This window comes from Leptinotarsa decemlineata, unplaced genomic scaffold (genome assembly GCF_025532065.1).
Source record: "Leptinotarsa decemlineata unplaced genomic scaffold, Ldec_3_MD MMD2_tig00026361_RagTag_RagTag, whole genome shotgun sequence".
NCBI classification, from domain to species: domain Eukaryota; kingdom Metazoa; phylum Arthropoda; class Insecta; order Coleoptera; family Chrysomelidae; genus Leptinotarsa; species Leptinotarsa decemlineata.
Window position 1 is genome coordinate 8713638 of NW_027412704.1, and position 20889 is coordinate 8734526.

At 33.8% G+C, this 20889-nt stretch overlaps 1 protein-coding gene across 1 annotated transcript in view; it reads right to left on the bottom strand.

The window, feature by feature from the left end:
- LOC141486635 (homeobox protein abdominal-A homolog) overlaps positions 1–12000 on the bottom strand; it is a 129412-nt gene extending 117412 nt beyond the window's left edge. Inside the window, exons 1-2 of the mRNA XM_074184936.1 lie at positions 11870–12000; positions 8275–8616 (exon numbers count right to left, since the gene is read on the bottom strand). Coding sequence (XP_074041037.1) covers positions 8324–8503 — 180 coding nt within the window. The 5' untranslated portion in view covers positions 8504–8616; positions 11870–12000 and the 3' untranslated portion in view covers positions 8275–8323. The remainder of the gene's footprint in view (positions 1–8274; positions 8617–11869) is intronic.
- Positions 12001–20889: the final 8889 nt, after the last annotated feature.

Below are 20889 nucleotides of genomic sequence, written 5' to 3' on the forward strand. Positions count from 1 at the left end.
CAATAAGTCTAAACCGAAAAACATTTTTTTCGGGACACTCATCATGGTAACCCTTTATACATTACCATTAATATATAATCAACCAAAAAAGTGTTTAGGCCCCGTACCCGAAACTTCTACTTATTCACAGACTGTGCCGGAATCACTACCAATCACGCACCTGTATGAAATTTATATACCTATATAGAGTTCAAATTATCTAAAAGAATAATTCATTCCTGCATATGCTGTTGGCGATACAACTGCCGGAATATAATCGTATAAAATCCAACGCCCTTCGTGGTATTAGTCAGGGGAGTAGTTGTTTTCTAATGAGTGTCAGTCCATTAACCTACAGTGTAGGTAATTTGAGACTTGCCTGAAAGAATTGCTCTTCTATATAATTTAATTTACAGCCATTTTGTGAAATATATAGAGTTCTCTATTACAATTTAAATTTTATTCTGATTGTGCAAGGAGAAAATACTCAAAAAGGTTCATGAAAAACGAATGTAATACTAATGTGTATACTGATTCATTAGAATTTTGAAATTTTTTTGAGAAATTCGTGTGATTTTTTTAATGGTTTCTACTATTTTCGAAATGAATTCGAGTAGACTCTCAGATAACTGAAAAAGAAATGGGAAATTTGTTGTTATTTGTACATATAGTACGGTACATAACCTGTAGAAAAAGAAGTACCTCACGGTACTATCATTGGTCCTCTACTCATCCTTATTTACATCAGTGATACAATTATCAGAATATTTCGAATACAATTCAGTTTATGAAAAATATATAGGTAAATATAAACTTTATTGTACACAGTTGGAAAGTCAGTCAATTTATTATTCAATATAGATACTGTTACATTTTAAGTGTGAATTGGCTTAGTAAAAAAAAATAATACATGAGTAATTAGCTAGTTTGATAATTGATATTAGAACCATTCTAGTCCTTTGTATATAAAAATAAAATGATATGAAATACGGCGAAGAAGCTGTTGTATAGTAAAATACGTGTTGTAGAATTAAAAACTATATGAAACATACTATCAAGTACTATTAAATGAATTGAATGGGTTATATTTTTGGGAGTGATTGATTTTTGGGAAAGAAAGTTTTTGGCTTTCTACTACTCCATCTTGATGTAAAAAAAAGGATGAGGGAATCTTCCAAAGAAAGGAAGGAGGTTATCAATTCGAAAATAAGTAACTCTATACGTGGATGTGTAGATCATGCAAAGAAGTAACTTTCAGACACAAACTGAAAGAAAGTCCTCCTGAAACAGCTACTTTCATATGAACATTGAATTATACAGAAGACACTTTTCTCTACTCAAATTGTATTTCAAACATTCGTTGTGGAATGAAAATCAGATATCATTCACATGAGTTCAAACTGCACTTACATGGAACACTGTCATCCTCACTGGTATACATCGATGTTTCGCCTTGAGACACTTGCCCCAAGTTTCTTCAGTACTAAATTGGATAACATTATAGAAAATACACACAATTCATTCATGAATTACGATTTTTCAATGTCACGGAATAAGCTTGATCTGCTTATGTCATCGATGACATCGTAATGACATTCATTCACCTATTTGGGAATAAATCAAGAAGAAGAAGAGAAAAGTATTTTCTGTATAATTCAGTGTTCATATAGAAGTATTTGTTTCGAAAGATTTTTTTTCTTTCGTGTAATTCAATGTTTATATGAAAGTAGCTGTTTCAGGAGGACTTTCTTTCAGTTTGTGTATGAAAGTTACTTCTTTGCATGATCTACACATCCATGTATAGAGTTACTTATTTTCAAATTGATTACTTCCTTCCTTTCTTTGGAAGATTCCCTCATCATTTTTTTTATCAAGAAGGAGTCTTGTCAAATTAATGACTATTCATCCATAAGGCTTTGGAATCGGTATAATAATAACATTTGTAGATGACTAAGATACTGAAACAGAATCAATAGGAAAATGAATCTTCTGGTACGCTTCATATTAAATCAAGAAGTAGGTATATTTTATGCAATTTACTTTATAGATAGTGCTGAAAAAAGTTGCTGTTGTAATGACTATTTTTCACCTCGAAAATAGCATATTTCTTCGCATCCACCAATAGAGTATCAGATTGGAAGTGATCATAAAAATACAATATTCAAATAACAATAACGTTTACAATTATTTCATGCGTTCCATAGGAAAGCCTAACGAAATTTTCACATTCAAATATTATACATACATATTATTCTTCCGGTTGAAACCACACGAACAATATTTATTATGACATGCTTATTTTGACTGAGGTTATTGAAACTTTCAGCACGATGTTGGTATAAAATATGAAATGATAATTTTGTTCAGGAATATTTATCTACTACCGCTTTTACTTTATCTTTATAAAAATATATGACCACTTTGTTATTCATCGAAATAAATCAAAAGTCAACGATACGTACATGTAGTACTCAATAAACAAAAATTTCAACAACTCAGGTTATGTTTCTGAATCGAATAATTTAGTATAATTGAATAAATTTGGACATCAAAGTAATGACTTATAGGAATATTGAAATTTTTATTTTACGATTTTCTGTCGACGAAATCTTTATTGGATTCAATTGAAAGTTTCTTGCCAATATTCTGAAATGTATGCAAATATAAAAATATCCGTCGCTTCAACGTTCAAAATATTCTTCAATTGAAATAAATATCCTCTAGACTTCTAGACGAAAAATTGTTCGAAAAAATAACTTTCTTTTCGGGACCACTAATTCTTTGGAAAAATAAAATTTGTGTTCACTGAGGAAAAATAAACAGAAATCAGGCAAAGTAACCAGAAAGTTTTATTTATTTTGAACTTGGTGTCTAACTTACTGAATTCAAAATTTCCCCTAATAAAGTTTTCAAATTCAGAATTTCGGCATTCGAAAAATTGTGTTCGGTGAAATACCTAATGGAAAGTTGGTTATATATCAATCGTAATATCAACATGGCCGCTAACTTCAATACGATATTTTCGGATCAATGTTAAATTCATTTATATCAAGTATGTATTTTGTTGTTAGACATTTTCGAACTACGTTATTTCAACCATTTCAGCAGTATGAAATGAAGAATGAATGAAATGAAGAATTAGATTCTTCGGAAGATCAACTCAAGTTAGTTCCAGACATTATGTAGACACTAAGAACCTTAATTTGTAATTTATATTCCATTCATTCAGTGAAGATGATTGGTTTGTGATCTTTTTTTTTCATGCCTATTTATTTCTCAGTTATTTTTATAGTTTTGTTAACCCATTTAATTAATTTCCATTTCAGATTACAATCAATTGTTTTCTTTACAGATCACTGTTTTTATACTCTCACATTTCATACTCGTCGATTTTTCTTGTAATTTTTTGATAATTTTCTTTTTGTACCTAATTCATCCGAATATTCCAGTTTCAATATTTTTAAAATACCGTTCACACTTTTCTCAGATATTGAAAATCCGATTTATGCAGCATTCCAACCAATAAATTCGCCGACCAGATATTATCAATCAGGACACCCTGTATATGAATATACCAATTCCACAGTATCAAACAGTGATTGATCATCGTTTCGGCTCATTGAGTCAGTCTCGTTAATATTCTCTAGGTTTATCGAAATGAATAATACTGCTGGTGTAAGAAATGCAATTAAATTGATCAATTATGAAACCTCGGAGGGTGTTTGCCACCCCCGGAACTCTTGCCAGAATGCAATCCCGCCGCCATCTCTCACGCCAAGTAATTACGCTGGGGGATTTTCTCGGTAGCAAGATTAAACACGACGAAATTCCGTTTATAAATTCGGAGGCATTACAAATAGCCGAATGGAAATACAATTATCTTAATTTTCTTTTTATTCGCCGCAACTTCTTCAGAAAGATAATTTTTGCGATTTACTGGACTTATCTTTCGGTTTATGGCGTATTTTTATCCGAAGAGAGTGAGCAGAAAACGATACTTGATTTTTGCAAATGTGGCGCTAGTCGATTCACCTCGGAACTAAAAATGTGCTTTACAAAACAAAAAATGTGTTTCTGTTAGATCAAAATTCATCCTAGGATTTCTCCCTTTTCATTAAGCTTAGTTTGAATATTGTAATCCGTGTAAATAAACCAAGACCAACAAAACGACGATCTGACTAAACTAGTTAGGCTGGTAGAACTAAAACAGTTTAATAAAGAATAGATGTTTATTTATTTATTTATTTGTGATACAATACTCTACAGGACATAGCCCAATTACAGAGCAGGAAATAACAGAGTATAATAAATACATCACAAACAAGTGACTATAAAGACTATGCATTTTATACTCATTATAGGTGACAAAACAATTATTTTAGGAAGTGGGATTTTATATTTGACAATTTGTAACTGAATATATCTAAATTATCGCTAACAGAATTTGTCACTTTACACATGGTATGGATCGGAAACTTCTCCAGAACATTTGTGGGAGATGTTTTTATATAGAAAGTACTCTGGTGTCTGGAACAGATTCTAAGAATGCAAATATTGAACTTTTCCAGTAATGTTGGGCAGTCAACTATGCTTTTGATAATTTTATAGGTTAGTGCAACACTATAATATTCACGCCTTTTTTCGAGACTTCAGAAGTTATGCTTTTGTAGCAATTCAGAGTGGGTTGTTTCTATTGGAGGATAAATGCCATCGGTTTTTAGGCTTAGCAGTTTTAAAAATCGTCAATCATCTTCGAACAAACGTTAAAAATTGTCGTTGAATTGCTTCTATTCTATCAATGTGATATTGATAAAAGGGGCTCCACACAACTGACGCGTATTCTAACTTTGATCTTATGAAAGCATAGAATAAAGTTTTTAAGGCCGAAGTTTCTTTGAAATCACTACTGTTACGTGCAATTAATCCGTACAAACGACAGGAGGAGGTTACAAAATTATCGATATGCCTATTAAATGATAGTGCAGTGTCAAATGTAACGCCAGGATCAGTAAATGTTTCTGGTCTCACCCGGGAAACGTTTTCTATTGAATAATCAAAGATCAAGATATTCGTTTCCAAACTGTAGGACATAACTTTACATTTATCCGGGTTCAGTGACAAGTTATTTCGATAACACCATTCTACAACTTGTCCTACGTTTGCTGAAAGGTTCACACAATCATCTATGTTCTCAACGAGGTATTATACTTTCAGATCATGGGCATATAAAAAAAAATACACATCTATAACATCTGCAATATCATTACTGAATATATTGAAGAGCAACGGTCCCAGATTTTAACCTTGTAGAACACCGGAAGAAGCACTATATTCGGTAGATTTGAAACCATTGAGCTGAACATACTGTTTTCAATCCCGTAGATAGGACTGAAAGAGTGCGATTAAAGATGGAGATAATCCAAAGGCTACTAGTTTGTTCAGTAGAATGCCATGGTCAAGCCTGTCGAAGGCCTTATAAGGCCTTTTCTATAGAAAAGTCTGTGTAAATAACATCAGTTTGGGCTCTATTGTCAATAGATTCAGCAATATGTTGGGTTACAGTCAGAAGATTGGTGACCGTTGAACGATTTTTCATAAAACCGTGTTGGTTTATACTTATATTGCAACTAACATGCCGATATATAACTCGCTCCAGCAGAATCTCAGAAACCTTTGCAAAGTTGCAAATAATAAAGAATGGCCGATGATTTGAAATATCTCGTCTATCTCCTTTCTTGGAAATGGGACAGACTTTTGATGATTTCCAGATCCTTGGTATTGTAGCCGATCTTAAGCAGATATTAATTAGTATAGATAGAGAACGAGCAAGCACAAGTGCACAATCTTTTAGGATGAAAGCTGGAATGTCATCTGGACTAGTGGTCTTTTTAGGCTTGAGCGAGCTTAGTGCCTCGTATACTTCATTTTCACTGAAGCTTGATATATCAAGAAAGTGATTATTATCAATATCAGAGTTTGGTTGAAAAGGGGAAGAAGCGGTATACGATTGTTTGAAAAGATTGGCAAAACCGTTTACGATATTAGAGGGGCCCCTCCAGCAATTGACCTTCAAAATTCAGTACTTGTGATATTTTGGAGCTACCTCGTTTATTATTTATAAATGACCAAAATCTGTTGGGATTGATATGTATTTCTTCCTCAGTTTCACCCAAGAATTTTTTATATGCCACATCATGTGGCATATGTTCATGAAAGGTAAGCATTATTCCATACTTTATAATGGCCAGAATAACAACTTCAAAAAAGCAACATACAAAATGCTTGTAGTTTTTTGGTTGTCATCTTGCCCTTCTTAAATCTAGCGATATTACAAAAAATTTGGAGATTTATCTATTGCTTCTTCAATCGCAGACATTTTTATACATTCTCACTTCTCATAGAAACATCCCTCTATCTTCCGTTATTATAGAGGTAGAATGATGAAACTCTCAGGACTGATGGAAATGACCAAAATACACATACCACCTGAATGGGGTTGGCCAAAGTGATATACACTGCCCGCCACTCGCGGTGGAACAACCAATTTTTACGGTAAAACATACTAGGGGCCAAAATAGGCTCAAAATTCCTTCTGATCCGTGATCAACAACTTACAACCCTGAAAAAAATTCAGTCCTGAAAAATCCGAATTTGTCTCACTTCTCTCATTTAGGTGGTAGGTGCATTTTGAGCATTTCCATCGGTCCTGAGAGTTTCATCGTTTTACTTCGAATATTACGGAAGATACGGGGGTGTTTTCATGAGAAGTGAGATATATGAAAGCGATTTTGCTTGTCTCTATGATTTTGCAAAACGATACAAAACTGAACTGTATATTAGGGGGTTAGGTTGAGTTCTTATTGAATTGACCTGAATTGAGCTTCAAAAATCGATGGTACACTGAAACTCCACTTGGTCGGTTGAAAGAACCAGGTTTATTGATCAACTGCCTTGTACAACTCATGCTATTTTGTTAAATTATCAGGTAGCGAGTAAGCTACCTATTGTTTTCATTATAAAACGTTAATTTATTTCACTTTAATTTCAAGCATTTAATTTTCTGTTCTTAGAAACAGAATAAAATAAAACATTTCGATTTTATGCAACGTCCAATAACTCAAAACAAGCATGATAAAAACACTATTCAACACAACAGTACAGAACCTGACACCACAGTAGAATAATACAACCAGTAGGCTCTCGTCACCGAGAACTTTGTGAATTTATGAATGAAAGTAGTGGAAGTGGAATTACTGGTTGATTTTTAGTATGCTGACACTATGTTACTACCAAGCTGACAGCGGATACACCACAGAATGCGTCACTCAAACACTCGAGATTTTAAAACCTCTGCAGAGTAGGAAATATTAAAAACTGCACACAAAAAATTGATAATTCATCTAATACTATTCCAAAAATCACCCCTTATGTATGCAGTACTTATTTAATAGGAGGAATAATTTCCTTGGAGCAAGGAGTATCACAACGTCCAATTCTCACTACGTCGAATTCTTACTACGTCGAATTCTTACTACGTCGAATTCGTGAAATTCACGCCATGTAAAATCAATTTGTATTTCATGTGTAAGAGGAGTGAATTTACTTCTATCCATCTACTTGGCAGATCCTCGAACATATCACACAATATTTGTATTCCAGAATGTATTCAGGAATGTAAATCAATCGTTAATTTTTTTCAAAAATGATTTTTCACTTTCATTTTAATTAATGAAAATCATCTCAGATTCAACAGCTTCGTTTAATATCAACAACACACTAACATTGTTCATAACATTGCATTGGAATTATTTTATAAATAGGTCAACGTTTGGTAAAAAATATAAGACATAAGAACTTATGATTAAATAGGAATAATGCCGTCCAAAGAAGGTTACGAAATGTTGCGAAATTCAATTATTATTACATGCTAATGAAGCCAACATTAACTTATGAGTTTTCGGTGTGTTTTGGAAATGAAAATAATATTCACTCGATCTACTTTCAGTTAATTATAGTTGTTTGTTTCATCTTTACTATTGTTGGGCACATTTATTTCAATACAGTTCTCTTTGAACGACTATGAAGAGGTAGATATAAAATTGAAGATCTTTGAGAGAGTTTTTTTCTAAATTTTTTTTTAGGTTCTCTCCCGAATCAATGCATAACAAAAATGATTCAAATCCAAAATATACAACCACATAACAAATTACAAGTAAATTATAATATGCCTCACTTCATGACAATTCTTTGAACGCCAAAAAAGCAACTACTCTTCTACTCAGGCAAAATATTCACCTTAAGTCTGCAGGAGATGCTGCTCCTCCAAAAATTCCTCACTTATCCACTAATTCTGGTCCATCTGAGTGACGCTCGACGCCGCCACTGCCGCTGCTTTCTGCGCCTGCGCTTGCTTCTCCTGCTCGTTCAGCTCTTTGATGGCTTGGATCTCCTTCTTCAGCTTCATGCGCCTATTTTGGAACCAGATCTTTATCTGTCGCTCCGTCAAACAAAGCGCGTGCGCCATTTCTATTCTCCTCCGCCGGGTGAGGTAATGGTTCGTGTGGAACTCCTTTTCCAGTTCGAGGGTCTGGTACCGGGTATACGTTTGACGTCCTCTTCGTCTGAGTCCATTTGCTCCTGAAAAAAATAATCATGATATAGACGAATTGGTAATAAACAGGTTCTTGTGACAGAAGGTTTCAAGGGGCTAAGTATTTCTTTTCTATTATTTGCAGGAACGTTGAGGTTGAGGGTAGAACGTTGAGGCGTACAGAATTCTTTAAGTTGACTTGCACAAGGACAAATGCTGCTCAAAATTCACTACTTTATAGAATGCTTAAAACCTTTAACGAAATTTGCAAAGATATTCAATATTTTGAAATCTCTTTAGACTGTTTCAAACGCAGGATGAAAAAAATTTTCATTGATAAGTTGTGATCATTTCTGTAGTCTCTGTCACTCTTATAAGAATTGTTATTGTGATTTAATGCTAATGTAATTTACAAAAAATTAAAATTTACATTCTTTTCTCACAAAGCCCACTTGAACTAAAATTATAAAGTGGGTTCTCTATTGGATTTGTTAATCTGTTTGTAACCCCTATATCGGTAAATAAATAAATAAATACCTATTTTGATGAAACGATTCTGAATTTCAAATACAAACTCATCAGTTTCATCTATCTGAACCAACATTAAATAAATAATAGCCTAAAAAACTAAAAAAAATGTTTTAATAGCAACTCACACTAAAAAATGAAATTCGAAACAAATTTAAGATTGTGCTCCACATCGATAATAAGTCGTCATTAAATGTCATTGGTTACATCAAGCCATACGATTCATTATCGAAGTTGAATACAATCTTGAATTAGTTTCGAATTGAAGTTGCTATTGAAGTGTGCTTTTGCAGTTCTTTAAACTTCTAAGGGTTGTCGTTCGTAGGGGTACGACAGTTGGTTACCGGAAAAGCGGACTTTAAACAGATTTTTGTAATATTCATTTTCAACTTTTCAGTTTAGCTTGCTCTTTCAAGCCCATTATAATATAAAATATATACGCATGCGCATACAGTGTAGCGATCCTGATCAGGATAATGAGAAGTGTGCAAAGTTTAAAACACATCTGTCCATTTAAAGTTAGTCAAAATCGAGTCCAAAGGAGTCGGTTACAAACAAACATTCGAATGGAGCTAATAAAAGCGTGTTGAAAAGAAATTGTTTGATTTTTTGTTTGTTTCTAATGGATGATTTCGAAAACTACATTATTAGCAAGTGAGATAAGCTGTATTTGATATTCAAAAAATCCACACAATAATTTTAATAATGTTTAATGTTTAATGAAGTCGCTAACACTTAAAATTCTTAAAATATGTTTTTTATTTTGATTTTCTTTTGAACAACCTATCATGGACGTTACGTATATAGCGGCATCTGCCCGCGAATAGCTCAAGCAATAATCGATAGTTACGTACAGCGCTATCTGTCCGCGAATAGATCAAGCAATAATGCCGATTATTCTGTCAATACATATCCCGAGCTTGAGAGTTACAAACATACATATAAACAAACATACATACATACATACAGGTGAAGCTAATATAAAGCGTGTAATAAAAATGTTGATAATGACGCAAAATGTTTCAAGTTTCAAATGAAATGTATGTAATATACATATTCCACCTGCGATATATAAATATTTAACATTTCGTGGGTTACTCCGCTGTTTTATATAGTTCGAAATATGAACAGTATCTTTTTCTCGATGATTTTCATCAACATTCAAGCAGTTCTAATTGTGAACTTAGATGAACTCTTCATCAATTTCATAATGCCGTTTTCGTAACAAATGCCCGTTTTTCCGATATTTCATACAAACTCGTCATCAACGTTAGAAAAATATGGGCAGGAATTTATAAACAGTAAATCAGCAACTCGTTACACAAAAAATATAATATGAAATAAAAATAAACACCGCATTGCAAAATATCTTCCGTGCTCCTCGATCGATCCAGCCCGATCATAGATAAAGCAACTCCAATATCATAAAATTTACAGCATCTTATGTTTTATAGCCGCTTCTTCCGACTGAAAGTGCAGCTTCGATTCGTGCCCAAGACCACACAATACGATAACAATTAACGAGAATTCCATATCGATTTGTTCGAATACGGCAAATAAACAAAAACGAGAACCGTTTAAAGAGATCCCATCTGCCTAATTATTATTTTCATACGTGTTACGATACACCCACTTAATCTTTGACATGCAGTTATAAGGGTATAATTTAAATGTGCAAAGGAACAAGAGAAACAAAAAGAAATTACACGTTGCCGAGTCACAGCACACTTACGGTCGGGCCGGCGCAAAGTATAGCCTTTCAAAATAACACTCAGCCTTGTTAATATCGAATGATATGAGATTCTAGCAATAAGAAATATAAAGTCGACGGAAGCTACTACAATTCTCAATGTTCAAACACGAGTTGGAATACTCGGGGTGCCGCGGGGATCCATTTTGAACCCATTAGTGTTTACATGTATGGGAAGAATAGGACAAATTACAATGAAACAAATGAAATATCAGACAGAGGCGATTATTCTATCCCAGAAGAAGAATGTATGAGGCATACAGATAAACAAGTGAGTATCATGACTGAAGTGAAGAATTGTTGACAAAAAAAGTAAGTAATTTGCTGTTTTCCTGGCGTGACGCGAATATATTATGAGCGTCTTCAGAACTAGAATGAAAACGACTATGGAAATTATTTCATTTCCAATTTATTAACATGCATACACGTTGTTGTTCTGATTCATTCGGTACATTGGTAGTTTCGGAATGAAAATACTATATGTGGTGAAAAGTGTTGGGTCCAACACACAGATGGCGTTAGTTTCATTGCATTCACCCCTTTTTCAGTTAGTGACACTATTTTTGTTTTTGTCAAAACAATGGATCAAAAACAATTTCTTGTTTTAATTTTGCACTGCTTCTTGATGGGCAAAAATACCGTTCAAGCAAAGCAATGGCTTGAAAAGTGTTATGTGGACTCTCTATCAGACTTCAAAACTGTTGACAAAATACAAGAACGTCTTGATGATTCTGAACAGTGTTTGGCCATGTTTTAACATAACAAACCGGAATTTTTGCGTCGATATATGACATCTCACTCCGAATTACAAACATTTCACTTCTTGTATTCATATGTTTGAATAGAAAGTTGGTGAGATACATTTAATAACGACATTCACATGTCAACTCTGAAAATTATTTCCAGTCAAAAATAAACACTATTATAAACTCAACGCGAGAAACCAATACTGTTCCGGCCAATGTAACCTACGGACCCAGCGTACTATAAAATTAACCAATAAACTACAAATCTCACATTACCTCGTTATACCAGCAGAAGCACACATCTTCGTTCCGGCAAAATATAAACAAAACCAAATTGGAATCCGTTCTTTACTTTAATTAAAAAAATGTAATAGCGTGTCAGCGAACGGCACGATATTCTAGTGAACTGTGGAGAAATCGTAGATGGCCACGACTCATCCTTTTTCACGAAGAAACGTTATGATTGGTGCATAAGTCAGATGTCCTGCTGAGGTACTCGGGGAGAATTTCTACTTAGGGTTTGACAGAGATAAAGGTCTTTATACGAAGCCAGGTAAGAGATGAGGACAGGTACGGACTTGGTATGCGCGGCCCCAGCGAAAGTGATGATTGGTTTTGGTGGTGGGGGAGGGGAGCATGTACGAACGATTGTCAAGAACAACCAAGTATCATGTTGAATATTCATTTTGTTGGTCCATGCTTATCAAACTACTTATAGTCTGTCCAGAAATGAGAGAATCTACAGCAGTATATTTACATATTAGTGCTATAGGCGTACCGCATTCAAATCATTTACTCTCGACGAATTTCAAGTTTACTTTTGAAAAGCGGTAGTGATGAAGTTTTCAAAGATTCACTGAATATGCTACACATTATTACAGCACGATATGTGAAGGATCGTTCATAGATAGTGCTGTTATGATTCGAAATGTCAAAATTATTATCAATTTAAGGTTTCTTTGATGTATCTGATATCTAGGAAGAAGTTTTTTTACCAAAAAGGTGAGTTGTTGTTTTTATTCAGTTTGCGAATGAAATTCTCTTCTGTTTCGTATTTTTAACCAATTTGCGTGATTGATTGAAGAGGTCACATGATCTCTGTAGTTCAGGCTGAATATGAGTCTAATGCAGGGGTTTTGCCTTGCTGTTTTTCACTGACACAATCCTAATAAGTGAGGCTGCTATATGCATATCCAAAGATACTACTTTTCTTTCATTTCTAACACCTTGGACGGGGCGAATTTTGTAAATTTCCCTGATAACAAAATGAAATATGATTAATTCCACCTACAATAATCCATATTTTCTGTGGATCTTATGAGCGCATATCAGAAAAACACGACCCCTGTCTGAAATACTCGTTGTCCAATTAATCAACACAGAAACTCAATTAAAGTTAATTAGGCATGGAATTTTGGAGTTGCGGATTCGCTATGTGTCCCATTTATTTGTAAATTTCCAGCATAAATTCGGCAGATCACTTGTATCTCATTAGCTAGGCGCGGGTTCAGCGTTAGATTGGCGGTCGTTTCGCACTATAAATTACTCTGTGGTTCGATGTACAGATGAACGCCATGTCGAGGAATTGCAGGGCTACTTAGATCGTTCATCCCTTTGATTCGCCGTGTGAAGCACATCAGCAAAGTTTCAAAATTTGAATAGGAATTTTCGGTTTTCATTCACATTACTAAGATGTTTTTTCTAAAACTATTTTCACAGATATATTTATTTTGAAATTATTTACTAGGGAGAAAAATATAAGAAATGCAATTTATATTATGAAAATTGTCCAGAAACAAGAAAATGAAAATAAAAGTCAAATGTTATATATTTTCTCGTTAAGCCATAATAATTGAAGTTGTAGATTTCGTATCTAACGTCAAGATTTTTTGAATAGCAAAATCTTTGGAAAACGACAATGTTCCTGAATTCAGAACCATTAAATACACATAATTCATTCACATATAGCTTATGCGTTCCACACAAACCAAATTTCACAAACTCCTAAACAATACGCTTGAAAAGTCTTTCATTTCAGAAAAAGAATGGTTTTGATTTTCTTCTTCTCCATTTTCAAGCGAATGAAAGTTATTAGAAACGAATGCCAATGGATTTCTACAGAAAAAAAGTACTTGCTATGCTGAATATTGCTGGAGTCTTATCCCAACACCAAACCGTTATTTTCAATACCTCGACACGTGTTTCGATCATCAAGTGATCATCTTCAAGAGGAAGATAAAACTCCAATAATATTCATTACTATACCAAAGGTTCCAAACAGTGAATCATAAGTACTTGCTGTGTTCTTGTCTTACTTTAGGAGTGGTGTTGCAGTCTGGGGGTTTTGCAAGAAACAATTGATGATTGCAAATTAAATCATTAAATATAATCACATAAAGTGGTATGAGAAATTTAAGGAAAGTTAAAAGAATCAGAATATATAATTTTTCGTTCAACTTCAAAACTATATACTTGGTGGATTTTTATTTGCTTGTTAACATACTATTGTCTTCTCTATTTAATATATTCACAGAACTCTAAATTTATCAGTACGAGTTAGTCAAAATATTGCTGCAATTTTTTCAGTAATTTTTTAAATCAACGATTAATATACTTTCATCTTTACAGATTCGAAAAACATTTAGAATTCTAATTTATATGTTGACCAAGAAATACTACATCGAATATTCTAAATTGGGTATCGTTCATACTAGCTAGTTGATAAATTATACTTTGAGGTTTTGGTAACTTCTTAACTAATCAATTTCGAAAGAAGGTATTGGGATATAATTTCTATAACATTTGAAAATTATACTTTTTATACACACGTTTTCATATAATTAAAATAAGTACTGAATTTGGTATTTTCACTTATTTTACCACACAATTCTAATATGAAAAAATTGAGAATATGAAATGAAGAAGAGAATTGAAACTTTCTATGTTTTTTACCACTTTTATTTGTAACTAACATTACTGCAGTTTCGTCCTATAAGGACATTTTCATATATTATTTAATGTCCTTATAGGACGAAACTGCAGTAACGTTAGTTACAAATGAAAGTGGTAAAAAACATAGAAAGCTTCAATTCTCTTTTCTTCATTATGATTTCCTACCACGTAGTAACAGCTAGATCCATCAATTTATAAAAAAATATATAGTGATGTTGCTTCGGAATATGTTCCTACGTAGCATATGCAGCATATCTATGCTGCAAAATATCGCAAAGTACCAAGATCAGATAATAATTTCAAATTCAGTATACCTATGTTGGAATTTGAAAAAAAAAAGACAGAACTGAAGATGTATCGACTTTTGGTTCTGAATTCGAAAGAATTGCTAAAAAGCTTAGAATCAAATCTCAGAGTAGGTTTTGAAGCGACTATATCAGCAGTATCAAGATTTTTATTTCAAATGATAGACTGCAGATACGAAGATATGCTTTCCACCATAGATATTACAAAATTGACATTTGCAATTTGCTAATTTTAGATTAATTACTGTTTCAAGATATATTTTTCAATGGAAATATCCGCCTCTTCGATACATTTTTTAATTTACAATTTACTCTCTCAACATCTTATATATTTTTGTTTACATAATCAACACTGTCCTACTCCAAACCAAAATTTATTTTTTCAGGTTTTCAAATCGGAAGAAGTCTGTAACCCCAAACACAATATATCCATCTGTATTATCATGGTTTCTTTCCACAATATCAACAGGGGGAGCAAATTATTATATCCTCTACATAGAAACAGTACCATGGCTTTCTCTTCAGAAATATCATCACAGATTATCGAAGGGAGACGATCCCGAAACATTTTTTTCCTTGTCAAAACACCCCATCAACCCTCAAAACCGAAAATTATACCGAACACATGGCAGACATCGACTAAACCGCAGCTCTGCATCTGTACGACCTAAATCAACGTTCAAACACTAAATTAGGCATAATACACCTAGTTAATTCGACGGTGACTTTTATGGTTTGTAAAACAGCGTCGGTAAATCATTTATTTGCCATCAGCATTGGTTCCAATGCGAACTGGAAACATCTGGAGTGCGACGCACGGTGCCGCTTTCCACAGTCGCAGGCGAAATTACTGAATTATTGACTATCTATGGCTTCCGTCCGGTCACGCCCGCCACCCTAATAAACGTCCTTAATTAGCACTTGCCGGGCCCTAATTGGACTTTTTGACTCGGGCATCCTCCAATGGAAATATGTACACCAGCAATCCTTATGGACTAGTATACTTTCGAAAGTTGCTGAAAAAATTGTGTTTTTCAACCAGTATTCCTTACTGCCTAAGTTAATACATAATAATTATATCTTTCCTGTCGATAGTCTCCCCTACAAATGCTCTGAAATAAATACCTGCATGCGAGACTAAAGTCTATCCAACACACAAACAAAGCAACCTTAACAATGATAGATGAGTGATCAAAGCATGATCACCACGCACATTTGCATCTGTCTGGTGGAATAAACGAGTCTCCTTATGCTGGCCAATCAGATTCAACTGCAATCGGCTGGCGGAATTCATTCAGATATATCGCTACAGGATCGGAGTGGTGAATTACGTTTTAACGTTTGTGGTGTGTACATATACGATATTTTGGAGTTTGAAATTTTCAAAATGTCAAGTACTGAAATGGTTGAAGAAATTGCTAATGTGTGTCCCTACACTCCATCTGAAGAATGTTCCTAAACAGAACCGCATATTATTAAAATTAAATAAGATAAAATTTCTATCGTTCTTTAGAGCGACTCTGTACAAGCAGCCTTGTCTGGGAGTATACTTTTTGTATACTGTCTGTAACGTGCTGTTATATGATTTTATAGTGAATTTGGAACAATATACCCCTTTTCTATTAAGGTTATGCTATTATCAATTCAGCATTAGAAATGAACCCCTGAATTGGCAAGTTGTTACAATATGATGTAATTTTCTTCAGAAAATTAGTTCATCGACAAATTAATTACATATCGAAAACACATCAAAAAGCACATAGAAAAGTAATGAAATGTTCACTTTTCCATCAGTTTTCACACATTGAGTTAAAATTTCTATCAGGTGAAAAATAAAGAAGCCAGCTGAAATTGCCTCAATACATTTTATTAGTCATGAAAAAAATCTTTCTCAACGTGAAAGAATTGAGAGAAATCAGTTGTAATGTAACTAAGAAAATTGGCTTTCAGAAAAGCATTTTGAAACACTATTGTAAAGGAAAACTATAAGAGATTACCATTACGAATGTCATTTGAAAAATTGTTTTTTTACATCTACGAAGTCATAAAGACACGAGGACTACTATTTTTAAAACAAGCTATCTTTGTATTCAGTGTTGAGGTTTCCTGCTGATATTTTTGTTAAAAAATTACCATTTTAAATGTATCTATTCTGTCCAATCAGAGTCGGAGTATTCTACTTTCAATTCGTTTTTTTTTCAATTAATAACAATCGGTTTATAACTACAAAAATTATTCGAAGCCCCAGTATATTCTCGAAATTTTTTGCGTTCGTTGGAGAAGTTTGACACGTTACCATGGTGACAATGCGATCTTGATACAAAAATCATTCTCGTTCAGGTTAACGGAGTTAATAATTTTCCAGTAACAACTGAAATTATGAAAAAAATATCCATAACAAATGAAATAGCATATATTAAAACAATTTTATGAAAATTTACAGTGCATATTATTTATATGAGAAAATATGATGGAATCGGCCGATACTTGATGAAAATCCATAACTAACGTATTCCAAAGTGTTTTTGGAATACGTTTATATGAGAAAAAATTTCAATGAAAACAAAGTCGAGTAATGTGTGTTCATATAGTTTTATATTTTTATTGAAAATATAGTTTTTGGATATTTCACTGGTATTTCAGGGAATAACATAGTATATTTATATTTTCTGTTAACAATAATCATTTAGCAATAGCACATACTTCGAACGTAAATATTGAATACTCAGAAAAATATAGTATTTCAAAATATGAGTATTTCAAAATAATCAAAAAAGTTGTGGAATTCAGTTCAGAGATCATGCAACTGTTGAAAATGCAGAAATTTCGCATTAAAACAAATGAAATTTAGGAAAGCAATTGCCCATTACTTTTAAATGCATGGCAAAGTAGAAGAAAATAGTTTATGCAGAATAAAGAAAAAAAGATAACGAGAAAATAGGAAGAAGAAGCATAGGAATTTGATTTCAAACAATTCATGTGTCACAAATCTCTTTCATATGAAATATTTTTGTTGTATTGAATTTATTACCTATACATATGTTGAACAAAATTTTTCCCCATCTAATCATTCTTTTTGAATCTCATTAATTACGTTCTTATGAAAGTGGCACCCACAGACTGTGTATGTACATTTTTTCAAGTCGGATTAATCAATAAATCGATGAGTTTTTCTCAAATGTTTCGACACAGGGCTGATAAATATTCTATTATAATTCATAGTAAAGTCTGTGGTAAAGCTTGTACACATACTTCGCATCAATCTTCAAATTTCACACCCAACAACAAAGTATCCACATCAAAGAGGTCGGTGAAGATTCAAATTATCTCGGATCAGATAAGATTGGTATTTTAATTTCCCACCAGGTTAAGTGCTCCTTCAGTTTAAATTAGTCTAAAATTACAATGGTCTTGCAAATTTGCTCCCAATTACTTTTCGACAAAAAAAATCTCGGAAATAATTCATCACTAATTGTGCTTATAATCCCCATCCAAGAAAAGTTTAAAGCAATTAAACTCATTCACTCCGTCCTATAAAGTAATGCGTTCACGTGAATTTTTCTCAACCGACAATAGACAGGTAGGAACTACTATCTTTTGTAATATAATTCACAGAACCTTCAAGTACATTTTTCGTTGCAAAAATCCCACTTCTGACCCCAACCGGGATGTCTCAAGAGTTTTACAAATCTCATCAAAAACTGGAAAGAACTAACGACGTTAAAGCGACCGCCTAGCATTTTCGGTTGAAATAATTGGTAAATAATTTTATTTAGTAGAAGCCACTTGGCAAACTAAGTTTGCTACCCCAGAATTGGCAGTTTATATGGGGGCAGTAAAGTTTAGGAACACGACATCGAATGGTCCGGATAGCGTGATGTAAACACAATTACAGAATAGATGTGACTGTTGGGGCACTACATTATTCTATATTGTACACGTATTGGCTTTGTATACGAGGCACTGAATACAATAAATATCCTTGGAACGATAATATATACTAGTTGATTCGGAAAATTTGTCACCGACTCTATTAACCGCGTGGCGAAAATTGAAATCATATATCAGTCCACTGTGCTGCGTAGGATTCATTTCACCACAACTTGTTTTTAGCAGTTCGTATTTTGGAAATATATTCGTATTTTGAAATAAATTTGACGTTCATGCATTTGCTAAATTCTATTTAAGTTTCTTCATAGGGTGTCAGGTATATACTCTCTAAGAGCTGAATATCAGGTTTCTTCATCTCCTGAAGATATCAAATAGTTTGGAAAAAGGTGCGTCGAGAAGAATAATGCATTTCTGATGAATTGGTGAAGCGTTTGTCTTGGAAATGTAACCAGTAATTCACTGATTTTCGCAACTTACACAACATAAACTATAAGCGCTACGAATTAACAAATGCGTGTTTGCCAATATCATGTCAAATCTGACATTTTGAATTTCGATTATGAAAACATAACAATGTATAAACAATTCGAACGAATTCAGTGTTTTACTTGATATATGATGGTTCTGTTAGCAAATAATTTGTATAATTTAAAAAAAACCACCAGTTTAATGTTTCTCCAATATCTGCAATTTATGAATCTTCTTGGAATAAACTTTTAGCAAATGATAATAGAAGGCTACGATTTTATCACCATCTCATTGTATTGCATTCGCTTTCTGTAAACTATACTGCTTTATATATTACTAAGTCTAAAAATCCGTAGATGTTAAGCAGTTTCTGGTGTGATTTGAACATAGGAAGGTAGGAATGACTTATAACTAGTGTTGCAGTTTCCAAATCGAAAGAAAAACTTACTGATTTGAAAATTATTGTGCCTACATTTTATATGTTTTCCTTTATTTATTCTCACCACTGTATTATTGAAAATCATGAAAGTAACTTTCAATTCCTACCACCCAAATCAGAGTTACTTTTAATTCAAGCTTCAACTACATGCTTTCCAAACAGAGCTGGCTGGTATCTCAATCGCCACGAAAGAAATAACCAGGAAAGGAATTTCTGGCAAAAACATAACAATCTGCACAGACGGCAGACAAGCCTTCAACAGACAACGTGTAGCCTCAGGCCTAGTACTAGAGTGTCACCAAGATTTAGCCAAAGCCTCGGTAGATAATATCATTATCCTGAGGTGGGTTAAAGGGCACGGCAGGAGTGAAGGTAATCGCATTGCTGACTCTTTAGCCAAGGAAGCGGCTGGACTAAGAATTTTAGGACTCAGTGGCACCTACGGCCTGATGACTTCGACAATTGCGGAACACCCATGCTCAATCCCTAAAGAGCTGGGATAGAATCAAAGGGTCACCTTGGTCGACCCCGGGAAGCTGGCGCCGAAGAAATATCTGGCGATGACCAGGAAAAATCTACTCTTAACAGTAGGATTTCTGACTGGCCACTGTCAACTAAGGAAACACCTCCATAATATGGGACTAGTGGACACAGCTCTATGCAGGATGTGTGAATAGGAAGATGAGAGTGTCAGGCATGTCCTATGCGAGTGCCCGGAGTTATCGTCAATAAGAGAGTGTGTGTTCGGCGAGTCTTGGCCTACACCTGTCGATATAAAGGAGATGTCTCCCAGTGACCTGTCCACCTTACTGGAAAGGACAGGATGGACGATGACCTAGGAGGACAACTCTTCGGGAGGATGCACAATGGGTCACAGGTGGCCTAAGTGCTGTGGGCTTACACTCACCCTCCCTACTCTATATACAGATACAGAACTACATTCTTACAGATGTATCCTAACATATATTATTTTTTCCTCTTTGTTCTGCAACTGTTTTAATTCTCAAGCCAATCGTTATAATCCATTTTGTACCGAAAAGTTCTGTCGGCTTTTTTCCCATATAATGCATTTATATTGTGTTTTATCTGGTCCTTCGGGACGGGGAGTTTCTTTTTTAATTGGAATAACCTCAATGGTGGAATAAAAATAAAAAAGTAATGAAGATATAGGTGATAAGGGAGAAGTAATCGAGGAGGGACACATTAACTAAATTAAAAATGGTGCAAGTCGAGAATAAATC